The sequence below is a fragment of the Gopherus evgoodei genome, chromosome 10 (genome assembly GCF_007399415.2).
Source record: "Gopherus evgoodei ecotype Sinaloan lineage chromosome 10, rGopEvg1_v1.p, whole genome shotgun sequence".
Classification (NCBI taxonomy): domain Eukaryota; kingdom Metazoa; phylum Chordata; order Testudines; family Testudinidae; genus Gopherus; species Gopherus evgoodei.
The window spans coordinates 22,564,009-22,589,517 of NC_044331.1; the positions used below are offsets into that span (position 1 = coordinate 22,564,009).

Here is a 25,509-nt window from a genome sequence, read left to right on the forward strand (position 1 = left end):
ATCACAGTGGTTCTCAACCAGGGGTACATGTATCCATAAGGGTACTCAGAGGTCTTCCAAGGGATACATCAACTCATCCAGAAGTTTTGCCTAGTTTTACAATAAGCTGCATAAAAAGCACTAGTGAAATAAGTAGAAACTATAAAATTTCATTCAGCCAATAACTTGTTTATACTATTCTATATTTTCAGCAGTTCTCAAACGGTGGGTTGCAACCCTAAAGAGGATTGTGAGTTTGTTTTAATGGGGTCACAAGGGCCAGCATTAGACTCGCTGGGGCCCAGAGCAGAAAGCTGAAGCCACATGGGGGTGAAGTGCAAGTCCCACTGTGTGGGGCTGAAGCCAAAACCTGAGTTTTTAAGTGAGGTGAAACTTGGGGTACACAAGACAAATCAGACTCCTGAAAGGGGTACAGTAGTCTGAAAAGGATGAGATCCATTGCTTTATCAGACTAATAGCTGTGACAACTTTTGGAATGACAGCTGCTTTCATACTAAGACATGCTTACTCTGCTGGTAAACAAAAGTTGTTACTGCTCTGTCTCTATACAAATGCTGTCACAAAATACTTTAACTGGAGCAGAGACTTCAAGGCTTTCAAATGTGGCTTTGATCAGAAAAAAAAGTGCACAGTTTAACAACGTCAAACAATCTGCATGCAGAATCGTCACATCTTAGGTTTTAGGAAACCATAAAAGTTTCAGGATTTACATAGATATATTCTCATGAATCAACTTCACAATGCATTGTTTTCTTTTAGATTTAAATGTGATTTTTCTGTTTACTTCAGACACTTCACCACTTGAAAAATATGAGAAAAGGACAAAGAAGATCTTCAGTTCTTATTACCCACACAGATTTATTGCCTGATCAACAGGGCTCGCATGAAGTTCGTCGTCATATTTCACATCATGCTAATGCACTCTGTCACTTTCATATAGCAGCAAGCATCAACCCTACCACAGGTGAAAATACTTTTTTTTTTTTTTTTTTTTTTTTTTAGATGCCCAATAATAATTTATCCAAAATGGAAATGGTAGGGAGATGGTGTTTGCATAGTGCTCCTGATTTGATCTGCTTTCTTGAGTACTGTCCATAGCAAAGATGTCATTTCACTAGTCTCTAATCATCATAGAGTCTTGCAGGACAGACAGCACCTGAAATTCTAATGTAAAAACTAAACACTCTCCCCCCATCCTTTTTTTAAGGTTGAAAAACAAAACTTTTGGGTCATCTTTGTACATAATAAAGAACCAAAAAAAGGCACAAACTCAAGTTTGGTTTGTTCTTAGGTTTGGTGGAGAGGGTCCTTTGCAGATCTCTTAACATTTTAATAAGCAATAAGTTACACTTAGAGTATGTTCACACTGACACTGGAGTGTAATTTCCAGCTCAGGTAGATGTACGTTTGCTAATTGTGATCGAGCTAGCGTGCTAAAAATAGAAGTGTAGATACAGCCACATGGGTAGCAGGACAAGCTAGCCGCCCTGTGTACAATCCTGTCTGCAACCCTAGGTGCATACTTGGGGTGGCAAACCTGTCCTGCCGACTGTGCACCCTTGGCTACACTGCTATGTTTAGCTCCCCTGTTCAATCAGAGCTAGTGCAGGTATGTCTACCCAAGCTGGGAATTTCACCTCCAGCTCCAGTGCAGATGTACCTTTAGGTATGATAATGATAGGTGCTTTGGGAGAAACATGCACAGAGGTTTAGGGACCTGCCTGGGAGGCACTGTGGCCTATCGAGTTTGTCTTTAGCAGTGGAATAAAGTGACATTGGTTCTGGTCTTTAGGTCTGATACTTCAATTTACTATAGTTTTTGAGCACTTCTGAAGATAGCCATGACCACACACAAATGCAGCCTAACATAGGTACCCATGGAACATGTGCATCCTCAGTGGTGTACATTGAATGAGAGAGTTCTGAACAAGTCTTTAGCCAGCCACCACTCCCTCCTTCCATCTGGTGATACGTCTTATCCTATTTAAAAATTTGTAAAATAGGAGTCTCTAACTACACACAATTTTAAAAATAAAGCATTAACAAAACCCCATGAAATTTCCAAAACAAGCTTTTTTTAATTAAAGAAGTTGTTAACTAATAGCAATGTAGTCACTTATCATATTTACAAAACCGTAGCACTTAAAGGATATAAATAGCTAAGGCCATAAATTATACACTGTCCACATAATAAACAAAGAGATTGTTCTTGTCAAGTGTAAAGAAATGCATATTTAATCTCAACCACAACAACCTTTACTCTGACCCAAAATACAGTATATTCTTACACCCATAATCTCAAACTATAAATACAAAACAAAAGCATTTTGAAAAAGAAATTATAAAAGTTAATGTAGCACATTGAGTCTCAAATGCAAGTCAGCAATATATGTATAATTTTACCAATTAATATTATATGCTTTTTTACTAAACTACACATACAGCATTATTCCATTAATTTCAGAGAGCACATAAGTATGATACTGAAAAATTGTCAGTTGATAAATATATTAACTGAATATTTTCCATTTGACAGTATCCCTAAAAGAAATATGTAGATATGAAAACAAAATAACAAAAATACGTTTTAAGAATAATTGATCAGAGTTAGGGCTATGTTATGATTAATATTTGGTAAGAATGTGTGCAGCATAAGATTTATTACATTTGTCTTTAAATGGTTTGGTTTTGTGAATAATTTTATACATAACTCCAATGTTTTTCATGTAGAGAACCTTAACTTTTGTTATTGCAACTGGTTTTTGTTTATGGAATGAAGCTAATTTTCATTCTTCAGCTTATAACAACCCATTTCCATTAGTATCTGAAAATTATCCGCTGTCTTGTGTGTATAACTTGTTTTAGCTTACAGGTGTAAATTTATGAAGTTCTGTATTTTAGATAGCTAATTTACATTTACTTATGTTGTGGTTTTGGTGGGGATTTTTTAAATTAAATTTTATTTCCACAGATATTCCGTCAGTGTTAGCTGGGACAGCTTTTAATGTAGACGAAGGAAATGGAGGCTTTGTGGTTCATTGGCTGAATAATAAAGAATTTAATTTTACATCCTCAATTGAAGTATTTCTGCAGCAGTTAAGAAAACTTGCTGAACAACAACCAGAACAAGATGCTGTTGATGCTGATGGTGAAGAGGAGGACGAGGAAATGGAGGAGAAAGAGAGAGGCTTACATATGAAACTAGATCATGGTTGGTAATCCAGGTTATTTTATAATGTCTACATTAGAATTACTCTGGCAAACATAGTGCATATATGATGTCACACATCACAAATATAGGCATTTATAGTTTAGATTTCATGTGCTGTAGCTGCAACCACTAGTGGGCACAATAATCTCTTGCATGAAAGGTTTAACAGTCTCTCTTTCAGAAGATTGTGAAGACTCCATTTTTTATAGATTATAATGAAAAACCTAGATTTTATATTAAGGGATTTATACTGAACATTATTGTATGTCTGTTTGCATATCAGTGGTTGATTATTCTCTTACATCCATTTAGATTCTCACTGAGAAAATTATATATTTAACTTCAAATATGCTTTTCTGTTAAAATGTCTGCTTGTTATTAATGTATAATAATCTCTTTCCTTAGCCTAGAGAGAGTGGCATTTACAAACAATAATAAAAGGTTGCTAATTTTGGATCATTCCTTTTACTATATGCAAAAGAGAAGATAAGTACAAATTATAGCCAAATGTGAGCAAGCAAAATGGAAGTAAGTTGGTAATGGTAACCAAGGGTATGTCTACACTACAGGATTATTTCTGATTTTACAGAAACCGTTTTTTAAAAGAGATTGTATAAAGTCGAGTGCATGCGGCCATACTAAGCACATTAATTGGGCAGTGTGCGTCCATGTACCGAGGCTAGTGTTGATTTCCAGAGTGTTGCACTGTGGGTAGCTATCCCATAGCTATCCCATAGTTCCCGCAGTCTCCCTCGCCCCTTGGAATTCTGGGTTGAGATCCCAGTGTCTGATGGGGCAAAAAACATTGTCGCGGGTGGTTCTGGGTACAGCCTCACCCCTCCCTCCGTGAAAGCAGCAGACAACCGTTTCACGCCTTTTTTCCTGGGTGAACTGTCCAAACACCATAGCACAGCAAGCATGGACCCTGCTCAGCTCAAGACAGCAATCATGGACGTTGTAAACACCTCATGCATTATCGTGCAGTCTGTGCTGAACTGGAACCTGCAAAACCAGACGAGGAGGAGGCGGCTATGGCAGCGCGGCGACGAGAGTGATGAGGACATGGACACAGAATTCTCTCAAACCGCGGCCCCTGCGCTTTGGAGATCCTGATGGTATTGGGGAAGGTTCTAGCCATTGAACGCCGATTTTTGGCCCGGGAAACAAGCACAGACTGGTGGGACCGCATAGTTTTGCAGATTTGGGATGATTCCCAGTGGCTGCGAAACTTTCGCATGCATTAAGGGCACTTTCGTGGAACTTTGTGACTTGCTCTCCCCTGCCCTAAAACGCCAGAATACCAAGATGAGAGTAGCCTTCACAGTTGAGAAGCGAGTGGCAATAGCCCTCTGGAAGCTTGCAATGCCAGACAGCTACCGATCAGTCGGGAATCAATTTGAAGTGGGAAAATCTACTGTGGGGGCTGCTATGATGCAAGTAGCCATAGCGATCATTAAGCTGCTGCTACGAAAGATAGTGACTCTGGGAAATGTGCAGGTCATAGTGGATGGCTTTGCTGCAATGGGATTCCCTAACTGTGGTGGGGCGATAGATGGAACCCATATCCCCGTCTTGGCACCGGAGCACCAGGGGATCCAGTACATAAACCACAAAGGGTACTTTTCCCTGGTGCTGCAAGCACTGGTGGATCGCAAGGGACGTTTCACCAACATCCACATGGGATGGCCGGGAAGCGTTCATGATGCTCACGTCTTCAGGAACACTACTCTGTTTAAATGGCTGCAGCAAGGGAATTACTTCCCAGAGAAGAGAATAAGAGTTTGGGATGTTGAAATGCCTGTCGTTGTCCTGGGGGACCCAGCCTACCCCTTGATGCCATGGCTCATGAAGCCATACACAGGCAGCATGGACAGTAGTCAGGAGTTGTTCAACTACAGGCTGAGCAAGTGCAGAATGGTGGTAGACTGTGCATCTGGCTGTTTAAAGGCCCGCTGGCACACATTACTGACTCGCTCAGACCTCAGCCAAACCAATGTCCCCTTTATTATTGCTGCTTGCTATGTGCTCCCCAATCTCTGTGAGAGTAAGGGGGAGACCTTTATGGCGGGGTGGGAGGCTGAGGCAAATCACCTGGCCGCTGATTACGCGCAGCCAGACACCAGGGCGATTAGAAGAGCACACCAGGAAGCGGTGCGCATCAGAGAAGCTTTGAAAACGAGTTTCATCACTGGCCAGGGTACAGTGTGATTGTTGTGTTTGTTTCTCCCTGATGAACGCCCCCCCCCCGCCCCTTGATTGACTCATTCCCTGTAAACCACCCACCCTCCCCCTTTGATTACAGCTTGCTTAAGGAAATAAAGTCTCTCTCTTTTAAAAACCATGTATTCCTTATTACTTAATTTTAAAAAGAGGGAGAGAACTGACAAGGTAGCCTGAGCGTGGTTTGGGAGGAGGATAGGAGGGAAGGAAAAGCTCACTAAAAAAATTTCAAAATAATGACAGCCTTATTGGTGGAGAGGGCGGATGCACGAAGCCTTCCCCCACGCGTTCTTACATCTCTGGGTGAGGAGGATATGGAACATGGTGAGGGTGGTTACACAGGGGCTGCAGCGGCACTCTGTGATCCTGCTGCTGTTCCTGAAGCTCCACCAGACGCTGGAGCATGTCAGTTTGATCACACAGCAGCCCCAGCATTGCGTCATGCCTCCTCTGATCTTCTTGCCACCACCTCTCATCTCAAGCGTCCCTCCTGTCCTCATGTTCACTGGCATCTTTCCTGTAATTTGATACCACGTCCTTCCACTCATTCAGATGAGCTCTTTCATGGCGGGTCACTTCAATGATTTCCAAGAACATTTCATCTCGCGTCTTTTTTTTCCGCTGCCTTCAGGATGGAGTAAGGAGGCTTGAAAAATTTCCAGCTGCATGAGGGAGGGAAAAAGGGAGAGAAATATTTTAAAAGATACATTTTACAGAACAGTGCTTATACTCTTTCATGGTGAACAACACTATTCACCTTACATAGCACATGAGATTTCACTACAAGGTCACATTTTGCATCTTAATGTTGAGTGCCTGCGGCTCTGGTGTTACAGATCACAGACGCAGGTCCGGGCAGCAGAATTCAGCTTGCATGCGTCCATGGTAAGCCATTGTCTTTCAGCTTCTGCAGCCTTCGTATACACAGTGCCCTCCTTTCCCAAATACCAAGCAAAGCCCGTTCAGTGCTGCTTCTTTCCTGTTAATATGCAGCAGCAGAAACCACCCCCCCATCCAATTCTTTGGGATGATCGCTTTACCCTCCCCCCACCGCTAGCCAAATGCTTTACCCCTCCCCCCACCTGCTAGCCAAACGCGAAAAAGCTCAGCGCCAATCACGCCCCCTCTACCCCCTGCTTGTCTAAATGCAGGGAAAGATTTCTTTTAAGCCACAGGCCAACAGCCCAACCATCTCTGTCCCCTTAATTAAATTCCTGAATTTCAACTAGGTTACCATGAACGATATCACTCTCCTGAGGATGAAACAGTGAGATAAAGAACGGATGTTGCTTGAATGCCAGCAAACACCAGAACCATACGCAGCTAGGCTTTGTCATGCAATGATACCAGATTACTTGCTACATGCATGGCATGGTCAAGTGTCCTACCATGGAGGACGGAATAAGGCTGCCCTGCCCAGAAACCTTCTGCAAAGGCTTTTGGGGTACCTCCAGGAGAGCTTCATGGAGATGTCCCAGGGGGATTTCCGCTCCATCCCCAGACATGTTAACAGACTTTTCCAATAACTGTACTGGCCGCGAATGCATCCCAAGTCCTCAGGGCAAATTAATCATTAAAAAACGCTTGCTTTTAAACTATGTTTTATATTTTCAAAAGGGACACTCACCAGAGGTCCCTACCATGGCTTCATTGTGTGGGATAGTGGCTTGGGAGGGTAATTCCGTCAGGGTGAGAAAAAGCTCCTGGCTGTTGGGGAGAATGGAGTGCTGTGTGGTCTCTGCAAGCTCGGCCTCCTCTTCCTCCTCCTCATCTTCCCCGTCCGCAGAATCCTCAGCCATGGCTGAGATTACCACCCCCACCTTGGAATCCACAGATGGGGGTGGGGTACTGGTGGCGGACCCCCCTAGAATTGCATACAGCGCAGCATAGAAGCAGCATAGAAGCCCCGGACCTTCCATCTGCTTCTTTGGTTTTCTGGTAGGCTTGTCTGAGCTTCTTAACTTTCACACGGCACTGTACTGAGTCCCTGGTGTGGCCTCTCTGCATCATGGCCTTGGAAATTTTTTCAAATGTTTTTTTCATTTCGTCTTTTGGAACGGAGTTCTGTTAGCACGGAATCGTCTCCCCATACGGTGATCAGATCCAGTATCTCCCGTGCGATCCATGCTGGAGCTCTTTTTCAATTCTCAGGAGACTGCATTGTTACCTGTGCTGATGAGCTCTGCGTGGTCACCTGTGCTGGTGAGCTCTCCACGCTGGCCAAACAGGAAATGAAATTCAAGAGTTCGCAGGGTTTTTCCTGTCTACCTGGCCAGTGCATCCGAGTTCAGATGGATTTCCAGAGCAGTCACAATGGTGCACTGTGGGATACCACTTGGAGGCCAATACTGTCAATTTGCGGCCACGCTAACCCTAATCCGACATGGCAATACCGATTTCAGTGCTACTCCTCTCGTCTGGGAGGAGTACAGAAATCAGTTTAAAGAGCCCTTTACATCGATATAAAGGGCCTCGTTATGTGGACGGGTGCAGGGTTAAATTGGTTTAACGCTGCTAAAATCGGTTTGAACGCGTAGTGTAGACCAGGCCTAAGATATGAAATGGACTGCTTCACATTGGGTCAGTAGGGCCATCCCATCTAGTTTCTCAGAATCTCAGCTTTCATAAATAAAATACTAAGGCTATCCCCCATATAGTTGTGAAGACAATCTTGAAAATGTGAAGTAAGGGCAGTGCAGCAATGTCTACCTGAGTGTGCAGATGCACACACCCTGTAAGAGTATCTCTGGGAGGTGTGAACTGACCCATGTTAACACCACTGGCGTTAACTCCGATGCCCAGTGGGATTTCATATCTTAATATTGTTCCTTGTTCCACCACTGATGTAATGGCACAAGATATGTGGAATGTTTTATGATAAATGGATACCCAGACTACTTAAGGGACAATTATACAAAGCCATGGCAACATGAATCAGAGAGGTGGGCAGCCAAAGAGAGGCACTTGAGAAAACCTGAAACCATGGAAATGAGATGTTTGAGGGCAGTGAAGGGGTGATGTTGCTGGACCAAATGCAGAATGATGTTATAAGAAGTGAGACAAAGGTTTGTGGTATAAGAGAGAAGCTGCAAAATAGGAAGCTGAGATGGTTTAGACGTGTGAATGATGAACAAAGGGAATTCTGTACAGAAGGCAATTGAGATTTAAGTTTGTGGTCAGAGAAGGACAGCTAAGAAAATAGTGGATAGACTGTACAGCAGGACGGAGTGGATATGGAGTGAGCGTTGGACTAGGAGCAAGAAAAGGACTGATCTGGTGACCTAACCCCAATTAGCTTGGAAAAGGGGAAAAAGAAGGTGGTTTCACCATTGTCAGAGAGGAGAGGGACAAGCATATTATGAATTTCTGCCTAATGTTCTGTAAGTAACATTTCATTTTGCTGCCATGAATGGATGATGCTTGAGAACACCATCACTTCTTCCCCTCATGGAGCTAAAAAGCCAGCTAGGAAAGGACCAAAGCCCAGCGGTACATCTGAACCCCACCAAGAGGGAGCATCATCAACCTACCATTCCAGAGCACCCCCTTGTTACATTGGATGGCATTTCAGCAACTCTCTCGCCATCTTCTTCAAGACTTCAGCAGTTGGGTACCAGGGTGACTGGGCCCTCCAGCCATGCCACACTATAGTTATACCCCTTTGGGGGTTTCAGTGTCCAAAACAAATAGTGTCCAACAAAATAATGGCAATCAGCACAACGTCTTACACCCCTCCTAGACTCCTCTTCAGTTTCTCCTCTTCCAGAACAGTAGTGGCTCACAGGGCTTTTCCTGGAGTCCTTCAGCAAAATTAAAACAAACGAACAACAAAATGAAATGGGCATACAATCTAAGCAACCTCTGCCCCTCCCAGTTAAACTTTTAGTCAGTTTTCAGCCATGTCTATATGTATAGCAGCGTAGCTGTACTGATACATCCGTGCAGCTGCAGTGCGTGTGGTGTAGACACACTCTATGCTGACGGGAGAATGAACTCTGCGAGTGGCAAAAGCTACGTCGGTGGGAGAAGGTCTCCTGCCAGCATAGCGCTATGCACACAAGTGCTTATATCAGCATAATTTATGTCCCTCGGGGGTGGTTTATTACCACCCCTGAGGGACACAAATTATGCTGGCATAAACTGAAGTGTAGACATAGCCTTAGGTTCTCCTCAGTTCTCTGTCCTTCTCCAAAACACCAACCAACAGGGCTCCCTCCCAGGCATCTTGAGCCTTTTTCAAGGCCTACCACAGGACCTAACTCTGTTCCTTAGCTTGTCTCACAGTTCTTCATCTGCCTGGTTTCTGTCAGGCCCTTCCTGCAGAGAGGGGACTCCAAACCATATCTCTCCTAAATTCTCCCTTCCACCCAAATTGCACCAAACTCCTTCCTTTTAATTACTCCCTGAGCCTGGCACAGCTGTTAGGTGTAACAAGGTGGGGCTAATAAGCTCTCAGGCTTCAATTAACACTTTTTGTCCAATTTGAGGTTGATACACCCCATCACATGGAGCCAACTCTTTCAGACCCAGCAGTGCATGCAGACCAAACATCCCATTCAGACCAACCCCCTCAAAGCTGCGAGAGTCAGTTGACTTCTTGGCTCTTCCATTTGCTGGAGGCCATATGCAGGCTCAGACAGACATCAGTACATCAGTTATACACAGTTCACTTTTCCAGCTATTCTTTGCAACAATGAAGGCTTGAAACATTAAAAAAAAAAACTGCAATTCTGATGGCATCACATGACTCAGCTAGCTGGGACCCTATGCAGATGACCTGGGTTGTAATATGGCCCTGTCTCTGGATGCATTTTTGAACCTCTCTGAGGGGAAGCAAAGCCTGAAGAGCCCAGCAGAGAAGGCATGGCCATATTTTGAGTATCCGCACAATCTATTGTGAGAAGTATCACATGTGGGCATCAGTGCCGCGTGTACACTACCCCAAATTAGACCCAGGAAGATCGATTTTAGCGCTACTCCCCTTGTCGGGGAGAAGTACAGCGGTAGGTTTTAAGGGCCCTTTAGGTCGATGGAACGGGGTTGGTTGTGTAGATGCATTCAGTATAAAATTGACCTAACGCGGCTCATTTCGACCTTACCTCGTAGTGTAGACCAGGCCTAAGACTGCAGCAGGAGACCGGCTAAAGGTGGAAGGCTGTGGTGAAGACCCTATATTCCAACATGGAATAGAGGCATGAGAGAGAGGTTGAGATTCAAAAAATTAAACTACCTAAATGGTGTCACTCTTCTGGGTCTGTTAATGCTAGTGCTACAACATGTTTTATGCACATTAAGGTTGGACTCTAAATTTCTCAAACAGCATTTTTCTTAACTTTGCCTATCGAAATTTGTTAGTTTCAGTGGAAATATTTTTTCATTGGTTGTGGGGGGCAGAGTGAGGGGGGAGATGGTAAAATTGATATTTCCTAACATTTACCAATTAAAGTCTTTAGACTTCTTATGCTTTTTATCACTATTCCAAATGAATGAAGGCTGCACTGTTCATCTGTGCTGTAGTTAACTTAGACACATAATAAGAAAGTGTATTTGGTCAGGTGCACTGTGAATTAAGGAAGGAGCCATTATTAGTTTGGTCAGCACCTTTAATTTAGTTGTCTGGTGCTACTTCCATTTATTTAAAATTTCAAAAAAAGTATCTCTTTTTAGCTGCACAAGCTAAAGGAGGAAAATCACCTGGGAAACTCTAAAAACAAAAATCTTTGTTTCAAAAACCAAGTAAGGTTAATTTGTGACAGCAGCCTGACCTATCACGTCATATTTATAAAACCCAGGTGCTTACACACAAGGAAATAAGTAGTTAAGGGCATTACAATTCTTACTATATGCACACAATACCTTTTCCCTATCAATGGTAAAATACTGCACATCTCATCACAATCACCTTATCTGAAGGGATCATATTAATTTGGGACCTCTGTGTGTGTGGGTTTTGTAGATGATGATTTTTCATTAATGCCTAGCAAACTCAGTCATAAACCCATTACCCTGTTGTGCTAGGCATTGTACAAACAAAGAACAAAAAACAGTTTCTACCTCAGAAAAGGCATTCAGTGTGATAAACATTGTTATTTAGCACCTTAGTTGATTTTTTTAAATAAAGTTTTTTGTTTTGTTTATAAATTATGGCAAGGAAGTTTCTGCTGTAGTATAAGGTAGTTTTGTGTTTATCTGTTTCAGAATTATCTATAGATAGAGAATCTGAGACAGGAACAGGTACAGGCTCTTCAGAACATGAAGATGGAGGCAGAGAGGGGAGCCCCAAAACATCTCCATCAGCCAGCCTGTGTATGCCACTTCCTACAGTTCTGTTAGATCGGAAAATTGAAATGCTTCTTACTGAATGGAATAGGAATCCAGACATGCTTTTTACTATCCACCCCATTGATGGTACCTTTTTAGTGTGGCATGTGAAATATTTGGATGAGTACAATCCAGGAGTCTTTAGACAAGTTCAGGTACAGTACTGGAAAACTTAATTATTTCTTATTTTAACAGATATTCACAGTACACTTGTTATTGAAATGTATGTAAATATTCATTTAATCTTTAAACAAATGTAATCTAAAACAAAACACATTAATGTTTATGGTGGGCTTGAGTTTAAAATGTTATATTTTAACTAAACTTTTCATTATTTTGTGCTTTTTTTTTTTTTAGGTTTCATTTTCTTCTCGGATTCCTGTTGCATTTCCATCAGGAGATGCCAGCTCTCTTAGTAAAAACATTATGATGTATGCTTGCAGTACCTCTACAAAAGATGGCAGTAGCGCTGTGCATCAGAAGACAACTAACATTCCAGATAGCACTCTAGGAATTAGTGGACCAAGCTCTTCCCAGGGTAGCCCAAATGTGAATATATTGGCTCCTATCGTAATGATGGTTTCCAAACATATAGATGGATCCCTAAACCAGTGGGCAGTTACTTTTGCTGATAAATCTGCTTTTACCACTGTGCTTACTGTATCACATAAATTTAGGTACTGTGGTCACCGATTTCATCTCAATGACCTGGCTTGCCATTCTGTTTTACCTTTGTTATTAACATCGTCTCATCATAATGCTCTATTAACTCCCGAATCAGATCATCCATGGGACTCTGATAGATTAAGCAAACTAATGGATCCTATTAAACATTTAAAAGGTTCTTCTAGGCAACATCTGAGAAATGCAGCAACTTGTACGTTCCATGACCCAAATGCAATCTACAGTGAGCTGATTCTGTGGCGTGTAGACCCCATTGGACCTTTGTCATACACTGGAGGAGTATCTGAATTGGCTCGAATTAACTCACTTCACACCTCTGCCTTCTCTAACGTGGCCTGGCTTCCAACTCTTATTCCCAGCTATTGTCTTGGTGAGAGTGTTGTACTTTTTTTTTTTTTTTTTTACATAACAATGAAATGTAATCTGTTCGAACCAAATATTTATAATTTATTTTAGTAGTGTATACTAATTATTACATTATTCTAGGCATTATCTGTTTCATTATACATTATATAATTTCTTTATCTTTCCTTGTTTTTTTTTCAAGAAACTCCCATTGCTTTGAACACATCATTAAAGTAAAACAAATTTTTTTGGTTAATTGTTTGACTTGTGTTATCGAAGCATACCTTGTACTAAAATAGGAAACTTAAAATGTTGTATAGATAGTAACACATTGTTAGAACAGTTGATGTAATATCTCCCACTGTCCTTTGGAAAAAGGTTATCTTTATTGTAAACTAACTCAAAACTTCGGGCTTTGAGTGGAATGAATTCATGAAAGAGATGAGACCTGATCTGTCCAGCTTCTGGGAGCATCCTTCAAAGTGCTGACTTCAGCTAACCTATTAGGGAAGAAAAATAACACTTAACTTTTTTGATTTAAGAACGTAGTTGAAAAATTGATTTACAATATACTCCAGCAATCAAATTGTTTTAAATCATCACTTTTATAATATATAGGTATGGATAAGATTTTTGTCATGGTAAAATTGTGCCACAATTCATGGCACAGCCAAGGTAAAATATAGATAATTTCATCGTGATCACAGCAACAAAAATTGGCAGCTACCACGCATTAACAGCTTGTTCTCTTTGAAATGAGACTAGATCAAAGCAAAATAAACTGTTAACATGCACAGGGTCCTCACAAAGGATTTGTTGAATTTGATCCACTGCTGTGCATTAACAGTTCATTAGTTTGCTTAGATATAGTCCTCTGACATGGGACTAGATGAAAGCGAACTAACAAACTATGAATGTGCAGTGACAGGGTCCATATAAATGGCAAAATGTCTCTGACAGTGCCGACATCTTTATCATAATTGTATCCTCCTGTATAGGGAATATTTTTAAACTGAGACTTAAACCTGCTCAACCTTTCCATAAACTACTTAATGTCCTCCATGTTGGGAGCTTTCATATATAACAGACTTCTTTGCACTTTTCTTTGTTTTGAAGAAGCCTGTTTCTAAAGCTGAATAAGTTTTAATAATCAGGTACATTGACTTTTTAATGCTGAAGACAAAGTTTTGGAGGGGGCAGAGGATTGATGTTGGAGGTTAGGGGGGGACACACACCATTATGGTAGGTCATAGTTTTATGCTATGACACTAGAGGAGTGTTTCCCAAACTTGGGACGCTGCTTATGTACGGAATGCCCCTGGCGGGCCGGGCCAGTTTGTTTACCTGCTCTGTCTGCAGGTCTGGCTGATTGCGGCTCCCATTGGCCGCGGTTCGCTACTCCAGGCCAATGGGAGCTGCTTGAAGCGACAGCCAATATGTCCCTCATCCCGCGCCACTTCCAGCAGCTCCCATTGGCTTGGAGCAGCAAACCACGGCCACTGGGAGCCGCGATCAGCCATACCTGCGGATGCAGCAGATAAACAAACCGGTCCGGCCCGCCAGGAGCTTTCCCTACACAAGCGGTGTCCCAAGTTTGGGAAACGCTGCACTAGAGCATCAGATTTAATAAATTCTTTAATTCTTGGATTTAATTTTAGTGTTTTCTGATATTACGACCAAGAAAATCTTCCATATAAATATTTGTAAACCTTTTCAGTCACTCAGTTTTTACCTTCCAAAATATCATAAACAACTTTACTGTGCCATATCTGTAGTCTTCGCATACTGTGCTGGAAAGTTTCTTCTGCATAGCAAATGTATAGTATTTAACTATGTACTTATTAAATTCAATAACAGTGTTCAGACTAAGCTTTAAAATGCTAAACACTAATTACTGAATCACAACACTGATATGCGTAAGCATATTTCTTAAAACTGTAATTAAAGAATATTGGATCATTTGGTAGCTGAGTTTTTTGTTGTTTTTTTTTCTTCTCAGCTTCCTAGACCTTAAAAATGAACTGCAAAGTAAACGGCAAAAGCTTCCTTCATATTTTTGCTAGAGGACTCAAGAAAAAGAGTTTTTCAAAAGTTCAAGTTAAATAGAGTTTAACAAAAACAACAAGCCCCTCCCCAAATGTTTAATGCTCTGATTAAATAGCCCTTCCTGATCAGGTTTCAGTCTTCTGTGCTGTCATAATCTCATTAAGTTCTTCAGTTCTTTAAGGCATTCTCCAGCCAAAAAGAGTTGAGTCATGACCTGATATTTCTAATGTAGGAAGCTAAGCAAAAAATTAATTGAAAAACAAAACTAAATCCATTGCAGCAGACCTATTTTATACATTGTAGAGAAGCCAAAAGGACACAGACTATTACAGGTTGTTTGAATGTATACATTTGTACTGTGTGGATAGTTTCTCCTCTTCCCCTTTGTTGCTGCTTTTAACATTAGGAGTTCATATTTTCCAGGTCATGGACATAATAGGAAGATATAATTCAGCTAGATAATACATATTGATCTTTGCTCATTGCAAAGATTTGTTTATTTATAAACATTCATTTGTGTTAATTATGCTCCTGGATTTTGTGTCTACTTAGATTGTTTTATATAACTAACATTTATTATAAAATGTAGATTAAGAAGTGAGATTAATGTAATATTGAAGTATCGTATTTTAACTTAAATATTTTCATAACTTTTGCCAATATTTCAACAATTCTTCTCTGAAAATTAAATATAGTTTCATGCAATAAAATAGATTGTAATTGACTACATAATGTCACTTCAGCCAGTAATTCAGGGGAAATGGTATCATAATCTGTTTATATTCTAAAATGTGTATTTGGTTTTTTGATTCAGGTACATACTGCAATTCTGCTAGTGCTTGCTTTGTAGCATCTGATGGCAAAAACCTGAGGCTGTATCAAGCAGTGGTAGATGCACGAAAACTGCTAGATGAATTGTCTGACCCCGAATGTTCTGTAAGTTTACATAGAGCTTATTTGAGAGACTTGAAATGTAAAAGGCAAAAGTTTAACATATTAGTTTTGTTCCAAAAGCTTCACTTTACTCATAGCTGCCAAATTTTGTGCAGCTCCATGTGACGTCATGTAATTTTTACTTAGGGCAGGTCTTCACTACCCGCTAGATTAGCGGGTAGAGATTGACCTATCGGGGATTGATTTATCGCATCTCATCTAGATACGGATAAATCGATCCCCGATTGCACTCCCTGTCGACTCCAGAACTCCAGCGAAGTCAACAGGGGAGCAGTAGCAGTCAATTCGCCGCCGTCCTCAGGGCTATTTGTGTAGCTGAAATTGTGTATGTTAGGTCGATGCTGCCCCCACCCCCCAGTGTAGACCAGGACTTAGTTTGCATATTTTTAAAGATTTGCATGTGTCCATAATCATTAGTTTTGAAAACACTGGATTTAGTATTAGTGAAAGGCTAAGACTAGATTTCTGCAACCGGGTTCCCCAGACAGTAGCAGCAGTTGTGCCTTACGCCTAAAGTGGGAGGCAAAGGCATGTAACAAGCCAGCAGCTTGGCATGGGAAAATGAGCTTTCAAAGGAGAGCAGAGTGGGGTTGTTGGGCAGGACGAACCTGAAAAGGGGAATAGGCAGTGCTAAGGGTCACCACTGGCTTCCTCAACTCCCAGCTCCTGACCTATCCTGTGCTTCCACTGGCTTCTGTCATTCCCATTCTGTCCCCCTGTTCTTCGCTTAGCTCCTGCTCCTCTTTAGCTTCCTCCAGTAGTCCTGTCCCCTCTTTCCTCACTAGTTCCTGGCACCTCTTCCCTTCACCCTGTAGTTCCTCTCTTCTCCTCTGCTTCCCTCTCAATAGCTCTTGATTCCCCACTATACCCAGGACTCCCCCTGCTAAGGCATTGACACTGCCACAGCACCCACTGCCTTCTTTCTCCTGCATGCCATGTGGCTGGGAATGGCAGGGAGAGAGATGCTGTTTGGCGGTCAACCCTGCACTGTAGACAAAGCCCTATCCTTTCCTGGAGCTCTACTGGATGTGTAATACTGTGACTTGGCTGTGGGAATGCGGAAAGGGCACCCTGTATGCTTGACAAGTTTGTTTTATTGAAATCCTATGTAGCAATGAAAACTTTTTCCCCATTGATGTACAAAGGAGCATATGGACACTCTTGTAAGTTGTAATTGGGAGGGGTAGGGGGTGGCAGAAGGGAGGCATTGTGTTGAAACTCCAAAAATAAAATCCCCTGCCCCAAATGAGAAGATCTTTACAAACTACACCCTAGTTCAGATGTGCTAATATGGACAATTGTTGCCACATCACATACCATTGACTAGGATTCTGTGCATGATCAGCTGTCCATACTAATGTGCCTATTTTTAGGATTTGGAGCCTAAATATTAAGGGAGTGGGTTAGTGGTCCCCTACCCCAGGATGTACAATCTTATCACTTGGGGGTTGCCAACCATCCAGAGTTGTCCTGGAGTCTCCAGGAATTAAAGACTAATCTTTAATTAAAGATTGTCATAAAATGCAATCTCCAGGAATATATCCAGCCAAAATTGGCAACTATACTACCACCTGCAGGATTCACTAGGTCTCTCAACAAACACAGTCTCGCCACTTTTAGGATTTACTGGGTGTCTCATTGCTAGACTGGGTTTGCTACTGCTGCATCAACATATACCTATCCCCTGGCTCCTCTAATTTTTCTACAGAAACGCTGGACTCCAAAATGTTCTCTCGTGTTTGGTTGAGAATGAACATCCTCATCTCCACCAGAGTCACATCCCCCCTTTTTAATACCATAAACAGGCTCTTTCCTATCCTGCTTGAGAAACTCTCTGTTCAGCTTCTATTTTTTTTCTGCTACACAGACTACACGCTAACACAATTTCTGTGGCACTTGTCCTAAATGCATATCTCTCCTTGCCTTTCAAAGGTATAAGATAGGTCAGATCTGAAAACAGTAAACCAGACAGCCTGTGAACCACCATTCACAGCCTTTTCTTCTCTCTACATGCCTCGAATGTAGGTCCCTCCTTTCCACCTACCGAAGTTTAGGTTGTGCATAGAACAGAGTCATGTATCAAAAACAGGCCTTGCAGTAGATTACAGTTTTTCTGCACAGTGACAAAATCTGAAATTAAGCAAGAATGAAGCAATGGATTGGACAGCATTGTGTTATAAAACAAGATAACTCATTGTAAAAATGGGCATAATGAAAGAAGAAATCCTTGAACAATGAACACAAAGTATCCATAAAAATTAATGTACGAAGAAGTGTTAAGGCATACACATGGATAGATCTAGTACCACAACAATGTTAATTTCATGCTTAATACTGCATTGTTCAAAAATATCAGAATGAAACCAGTAAGAAAAGCATGACTATTTATGCCTACAAGGAAAACTAGAAGCATCCAACTAACATGATTATATTTTCAGCTAATTGCAGCTGCTACTCTTTGAATGTATAATATACTAATCATTACCTCCTTTTGCTCTGTTTCAGAAACTCATTGAGGAAGTGTTTAACATTGTGAGCCAACAATCTACTGCTCGACCAGGATGCATTATTGAACTTGATGCAATAACTAACCAAGTAAATAACTGGCTGACCATTAATGGTGTCATATAAAAGTGTTTAATGGTTTTGGCTGATAATTAACCTAATCTACTGAAAAGATAAAATATTTTTTCAAAGTAATGCTAATTAACAGGTAAAACAGAGGACCTCTCTCCAATCCTAATAAGCCCATTAAAGATTACTTTATTTCTGTTTCCACATTATTAAATTATCTTGAGAGAACTCCTTTTAATCTTAACATGTTAACATGAATATACCATGTTTCAAAGAAAAGTTAAAGGTATACTACATTTTCCATGTATATTGATTATGTAGCTACAGTGTTTTACGTAGCTCTAAAATAGCTTGATGTTTAAAATAAAAGTAATAGCAATGTAATTTTTGAATTTTTCTGTGTTTTTAGTAATAACCGGATGCTTATTTCCTTGAGTCTTTAAAAAAAATTGAGAAGGTTTTTCTATTACTGGTACTCCAAAATCTTTTAAGAAAGGCACCCTTTGAGATAATTTACTTACAACTATAATGTTCTAGCTGAGGTGGTGCTGAGACTAATCAATTAGAGACTAATCAATTAACCATTTGACTAATCAATTAACCATTTTTTTCTATGCCTGTGTAATTAAAGGAAATCTGAAAATCTGTCTGTTTTTGTAGAGAATTTGTAACAGAATTTCAAGGAATTAACCTGGGCTAATTGGGTTTCATTTTTCCCCATTGACTGTTTGCTAATTTAGCAGTATGTTGAACACTTTAGCCATTCATCTCACCTTATTTAATGGGAATTGTGTAATTAAACATATCCTGTAACCTTTATTCCTAGACATAAATTTTAGTAAAAATGAAATTAAGATTAAGAATAATTTTCAAGAACATTGTAGTTGTCGAAAAAAAACCCCACTGTTAGAATAGCAGGGAATTCAGTTTAACTTTAACTTAAAATTAACCCAAACATTCAAAATTGTAGACATGCATAGCAAAAGGTACTCAAATGACTAACTCTGCCTTTATAGAACAGACCAAAAAACTGGAGATAAATTATCTATCCATAAATTTTATCTTATCCTGAGTATAAACATTAGAATCCGTTGGTCTTAATCGTACTTTTTACCATGACTACGTCAATTCCTGTGCTCTTTACAGCAGTGTCCCATCCAGAAAAAAGATGTATTTTACCAATTTCTGATTAGACATACAGCATAATGAAGGAAGTCTTTTGGCACTCTTTAGTAAGATTCCATATCTTCGCAGGGGGGTTGTAGTTTTTGTCATTTTATTACTAATCTGTAACCTGAATTTTAACTGTGTGGGGGGATGGTTTGAGAATTTTCTGTCAGTTAACAATGGCCTTCCTCCTATGGGGTGGTATTTCAGAAGGATCTGTTGCTGGTTGGAGAGCATAGCATTAAATGTGTCTGGAAGGAGGAAAATCCGATTTCTTCCTGTCTTAACAGCCTTTCCTAACAATTTGTTTACTACATTCTGGAGATTGTCTTTCCAAAGAAGAGAGCGCTAGAAATTTATCGTCTTAAAAAAAAATAATCTTAGGTCTCCACCAGGCATCCATTAAAAATTTGCCAGCCCATAAAGGATCATTTTGATAGTGCCGATTTGCCAGTTTACTTTTGCAAATGTCATTTGTGCTAGAGAATTAGTCTAGCATAGTAGATCTCACAAAGATTATTTGTTTTTCCACATCTTTTAAGTATATAAATGTCCTGACATTACTTATTAAAGAATGACAGTGAGTGACCCTGGTCTATAACAATACTAACAGAAAAGGAATTATACTAGTATTGAATGCTGTTTTGTATAACTATTTTGAAATTGTAACTACTGTTCTACAATGTTTCCAGTGTGGCTCAAATACACAGTTGCTTCATGTCTTTCAAGAAGATTTCATTTTGGGATACAAACCACATAAGGAAGATGTGGAAGGGAAGGAAACAGAAACATTTTTCAAACCATCACAAGGTATAGTATAAAAATAGTAAGCAATATGAAATAGGTGTCTAAAGTGTTCATGAAGAACACTGAAACCTCTCAGGCATAAATTGAACAGTTTTAAATATAGGCTCTTTAAGGTGAAATGCAATATAGGTATATTTTAAACATTTTTACTATAGTAACATTAAATGTGCTGTAATTTGCACAAAGTAGAACCATTTCCAATTTGCATAATGAGCTATACACTCCAGTTCATTTGTTCAATTTTTTATCATTTGTATGAAAAATAGAACAGGTTCTGATGTCATATATGAACTTGTTTGTATAGAAAATTTTACGGGTACATTTTGTATTTAATTTGTAAAGTGGAATGGTAAAAATCTAAGAATTAGCAATAATTAGGTCTGGCCCATAGGGTGAGTGTTTCTGACTTGCCAGCTATTTCACTAGAACATGACTTAAGAGTTTGCTAGTAAAAAAAAAAGGGGGGGATGGGGGGGAGAGAATAGAATATAAGACTCAGCGGAGCTTTTTAAAGAGATACTGTGAAGACAAAAAAGCCTGAAAATTAGACTTACTGGTTGTGCTTTGGGGTGCATTCAGATCACTCCATCTCCTTGTACTCAGGTATAGAAGTAAAACAAGTACAATACTGAAATATTCTGAAAATCCCCTTTGGGTGTTCAATACCTAACAGTATTCTCAGTAAAAAATCAATTCTTTATAACCTCTTTAAGGTATAAAAAGTTTTAAAATCATGAGAATTGACTGTGAAATTTTAAAAATTATAGCCTCTGTTGTTGGTGGAGATGGCATGGGTACTACTTACATGTCCTTCTTTCACAGTTTGATAAAGCACAGAAAGGCCAAGTGTTTTGTCCTTTGGATTGTCAAAGAGAATTTTAGTGGAAAATAACTTTCAAGCTACCAAAACCTAAATATGGGGAACAGTGTTTGACACAGATTCACAATAGAGCACTATGATGGCGTATGTATCCCACACAGGCCCTGAAAGGAGTAAAGTGGCCTGAAAAGCCAGTTAACCTATTGGGCTGTACCTGGCTTGGCTGGAGAGCCAGATCATGCCAATGGCCAAAGAAGGCACGGGAAAACTGAAGCACAGCTTTATGTGGCCACAACAGCTGCCAGGGGTTTGCCACATGGGAGCTCATCCAGGATCTACAGCTACTCCCTCTGAAAAGGGAGGAATAACAGAAAAGCTGCAAAATGGTGGCAGTAGTTCACATGTTGGTGGGAACAGAAGGATCAGACCCAGTCTGTCTTCCTGCAGCTGCTGCAAGAACAGCAGATTCAATACGAAACCCTTCAGCTGCAGCAGGAGCTTTTGCTGTAGTGGGTGGAGAAATGAACTTCAGGGAATCAAGCATCTCTTGGGGAAGAAGGTCCCAGCAGGTCAGTCCCAGGCTTTAGAAAGTGGGGGCCAGACAATGACCCAGAGGCTCTTTTATGTACTTTTAAGCAGGATGGACAATCATTCTGAGTGACCTCATTTCTGTCAGGAGAGGCCCAAGTAGCACACAGGGCCCTATCTAATGAACAAGCAAAATTGTATCTCATGGGGCTGACACCTGAAGACTATTGATATTGTTTTACAATGGAACAGTTCGCCCAAGAAGCATGGCCCAGGCCTGGTTCAGTAGTTCTGAGACATGGCATCATCCTGTGTCCAGAGATGAGGTCTATAGAGAGAATTTTGGAACAGATCATCTTAGAACAATGTCTGCAGGTTCTACCAGCTGGGGCCCAAAGTTGGGTGTGGCAATTTCATCCAGTTTACAGCAGCAGTGCAGTGGAAAGAAGAGAGACCTCTTTGGAAGCAGATGATCTGAACAGTGGGCCAGGTCAAGATCACCACCCAAGAAAAGAAAGGTGGGAAGAAGTCAAACCCCGATCTTCAGAGGTTGGAGAAAACACACTAGGAGGAAGAGGTCTGGGCAGACCTACGTTCACATTCAATCCCCTCTCCAGTCATTTCCGCAGATCAAGAGGAATACCCTGGGCGATAGCCAGGGAAACCCAGACATGTGTTTTAGTTATGGCCGTTCCTGATGGAGTGTGACAACCTGAGATGATATAAAAGTTGTGGTTTGGGTGGCTCCTTATGCCGGAATCAGATGCCACCATATGTGGTGTCCATCAAGTAAGGGAAATAGGGAGAGAAGGGCCTGATGGACTCAAGTTTGCAGGCAAATTCTTATTAGGGGAAACAGACGTCTATCTGGCAAGATAGACCAGCACATTCCGGTGCACATATCTTGTTTGCATGGAGAGAATAGAATATTCCCAATGGCATTGGTGGAGTTAGAGATACAGAGCCAATGTGGCCAAGTGAGAGTCGGAGTGTTGAGGCACCTTCTGTTGCCTGTGATCCTGGACAGAGGCTGACAAAGTTTCACAGCCCTGATGGGGTATGGGACAGTGCCTAAGCCAGTACCAGAGAACCCTACCCATGTTCCAGAACTACACTCAGGGTTGCTTGGGCCTTATGGGCACACATAAGAGGATTGGAAGTACTTGTTAGATCTGGAGACCACTGACAGAACTAAAGAGGAAAATGAGACAGCTTCACAGCTTGCAGGAATAATTACAGGAAGCTCAGTGGGACTTGGCAGAAGTAAATACTTCCCAGTAGAAAATTTTAAGATGGGTAGAAAAGTTAGAACAGGACAGGGTCCAGATAAAAGTGGAATTGGAACAGAAAAGCAACAGAACTGTCTATGCTTCAGGTGGCAAAAAATTCCACAAAACAAGGGCCCGAAGTTGAGCCAGAACAATATACTGTGGAGATGCAGACCATCCTCTCCCTCCCCCCTCTGCAGTGGAGCAGCAGCAAATGGAGTAAACGGTAACAGCAGCAAGGCTGCAAGAAAAGCTGATGAAGATGAATCAGACTTTGCAGGAGACCTATTGAGAATAGACAAACCTAGAAAAAGAAAAAGGGGGGTAGAATGCCAGATGAAGCTCCTGACCTAGATGATATGAGAAGTTCATTGGACAGCTGGCTGGGAGCCCTCTGGGCTGGGGAAAGAGAGATTATTAACATTACGATATAACAAGGGTGAGAAGCTGGACAAGGTCAACACCTTCCTGCCCCCACTGTGGCAAGACCCTAGCAACTGAGTGGGATACTGTCTTGAGTGGGAGGGTATGTGATGGGGTGTATACTCCCCACAGATGATGGAAGGGTTAAAGTGGCTTGAGAAGCTAGTTAAACTATTGGGCTTCTCCTGGAGGGGCGTTAGGCATAACTGTGATCAAATCCAGCTAGGAAGGGGCTGGGTCTTTATTAAGGAAGGTGCAAAGGGCTGCTGTGGGAGGGCCTAGGGAGGACACCCAGGAGAGAGGTAGCTGGGAGTTTGCTTTCTTGAGCTGAGGGCTGAAAGAAACCTGGGAGTCTGAGCCTTGAGCTGGAAGTCTGACTGGAGATGGGCTAGCCAGGGACTGCAGCTGGCCTGAAACCCTGGTTAGAGGGAATAGGACAGTCACTAAACAGTGGGAGAGAAACTTAGGAGCTTGGGTTGGTATTGGGATGATTTGAAGCTGGGGCTAGTCTGCAAAAGCAGCGGCTACCAACTGAGCCCATCCGGCCTGAAAATTCTCTTCTTTTGCTATTTTCTGTTGGACTTTAAGAGCAGGACTTCGAGGTTCTGCAGAATGATGGGATTCTGTTACCTGCCATGGCTGGAGGCTGAAACAGGCCAGGGAAGGCCTGGGGGAAGCTGAGGTACAGCTATCACAATGTCACAAACAGTCACCAGGGGTGTGGTGCAACAGCTGTTTTGCCACAAGGACACAAAAATAAAACTGCAGGAAAATGTACATTGCAGCGCATTCATTTCTTTAATAAAAATAAAATTCTCCTACAGTCAGACTTTTTGATCACAAAACTGGAATGGTTAAGCATTTCTGATATGTATAAGTAAAACCAAAAACAGTGGTCCAACCTTGACATCAGTGTCCTCCTAGAGGCCCCACTGAAGTGAATGGGAATTTTGCTATTGACTCCAATGTTTCACGCAATGTTTCAGAAAGGTCCCAGGGCCACAATCAGTACATTGGGCAGCTCTTTGCCTTGGTTTTGTTCCCTTTGTGCCTCTCAGGTAGTACAAATGGAGCAGAAGCCATGTGCAAGCCCTGGCGAGTCCCCTGGCGGTGAACAGTTGGCACGTGTACCTCCTATGCCTCCCTTGTCGCTGATCATGATACAGGGGAAGGAGTGGGGAGCTGAAATGGATGGAATGCATTCTGCTCCTCCTTTCCCCAGCTGGTGTATGGACCTTTGGTGAACATAACCAGCTGGTGAAAGTTAGAGTAACCCCCATGCTTCTTTAATTTGTGCTTGGGTGGGGCTTGGGCAGAGAATCAGAAGACCCTTTGGGAAGAAGTGATGACCTCTTGCTCATCACTTCCCCACTGCTCTCCCAACTTCAGTGGCATCAACTTTAATGTTTTTCAGTAATCTTTGATATTGTCACCCTGACATACACTTCAAACTAAGAAGAATGTATTTCTTACATTAAACGAGGGTAGACTATGTAACCTTACTAAAAAACACTTTTTTGTGTGGTGTGTTTGTATTTAGTTTTTGTATTTGTATAAATTAATAATCAACCAAAGCAACATTTTGGAAAACGAAACACACACCCCACCAACTACATAATTTTTTAGGTATCAGAGATTTTCACAAAAAATTATATTTATTATTTAAACCATTTTTATTGAACCATTAACTTCCTAATTATGTGTTTGGTTTAAACAACAGGTTATCGTCCACCACCTTTCTCAGAAAAATTCTATCTTGTAGTAATTGAAAAAGATAGGAATGGCTGCTCAGTTCTTCATATGTGGCATCTTCATCTTAAATCTGTGCAAGCATTTTTAGGTGAGTGAGTATTTTCTCAGAGATGAATATGTATTTACCTTAAATGTTGCACGGTTGATTTTAAGCTAGTTAGTTTTTTTTTAAAAATAGATTTCCTCATTAGTAAACAGATGAGCAGCATCCAAGCAATCAATTCAGTTTTACTACATTTTTAGATTTTCACTTTAAATACTGGGGGACATTTAAGTAACATTAGTGGAAGTTATCACATGACTATTTCTGTTACACAATAACTTCAATTTTTATATATATATATAAAAATATATAAATGTACAAAACATAGAAGACCACTATACTTGCA

At 41.0% G+C, this 25,509-nt stretch overlaps 1 protein-coding gene across 7 annotated transcripts in view; it reads left to right on the forward strand.

The window, feature by feature from the left end:
- Nucleotides 1-25,509, forward strand: part of DMXL2 (Dmx like 2) — a 154,880-nt gene that overhangs the window by 40,249 nt on the left and 89,122 nt on the right. For 6 of the 7 annotated variants that reach the window (XM_030576933.1, XM_030576934.1, XM_030576935.1 and 3 more), the window contains exons 9-16: nt 790-964; nt 2,972-3,211; nt 11,630-11,907; nt 12,110-12,806; nt 15,642-15,763; nt 18,287-18,376; nt 20,215-20,332; nt 25,089-25,208. In XM_030576933.1, coding sequence (XP_030432793.1) covers nt 790-964; nt 2,972-3,211; nt 11,630-11,907; nt 12,110-12,806; nt 15,642-15,763; nt 18,287-18,376; nt 20,215-20,332; nt 25,089-25,208 — 1,840 coding nt within the window. Of the gene's footprint in view, nt 1-789; nt 965-2,971; nt 3,212-11,629; nt 11,908-12,109; nt 12,807-15,641; nt 15,764-18,286; nt 18,377-20,214; nt 20,333-25,088; nt 25,209-25,509 lie in introns of those variants that run through there. The other variant, XM_030576940.1, reaches the window with a different exon arrangement.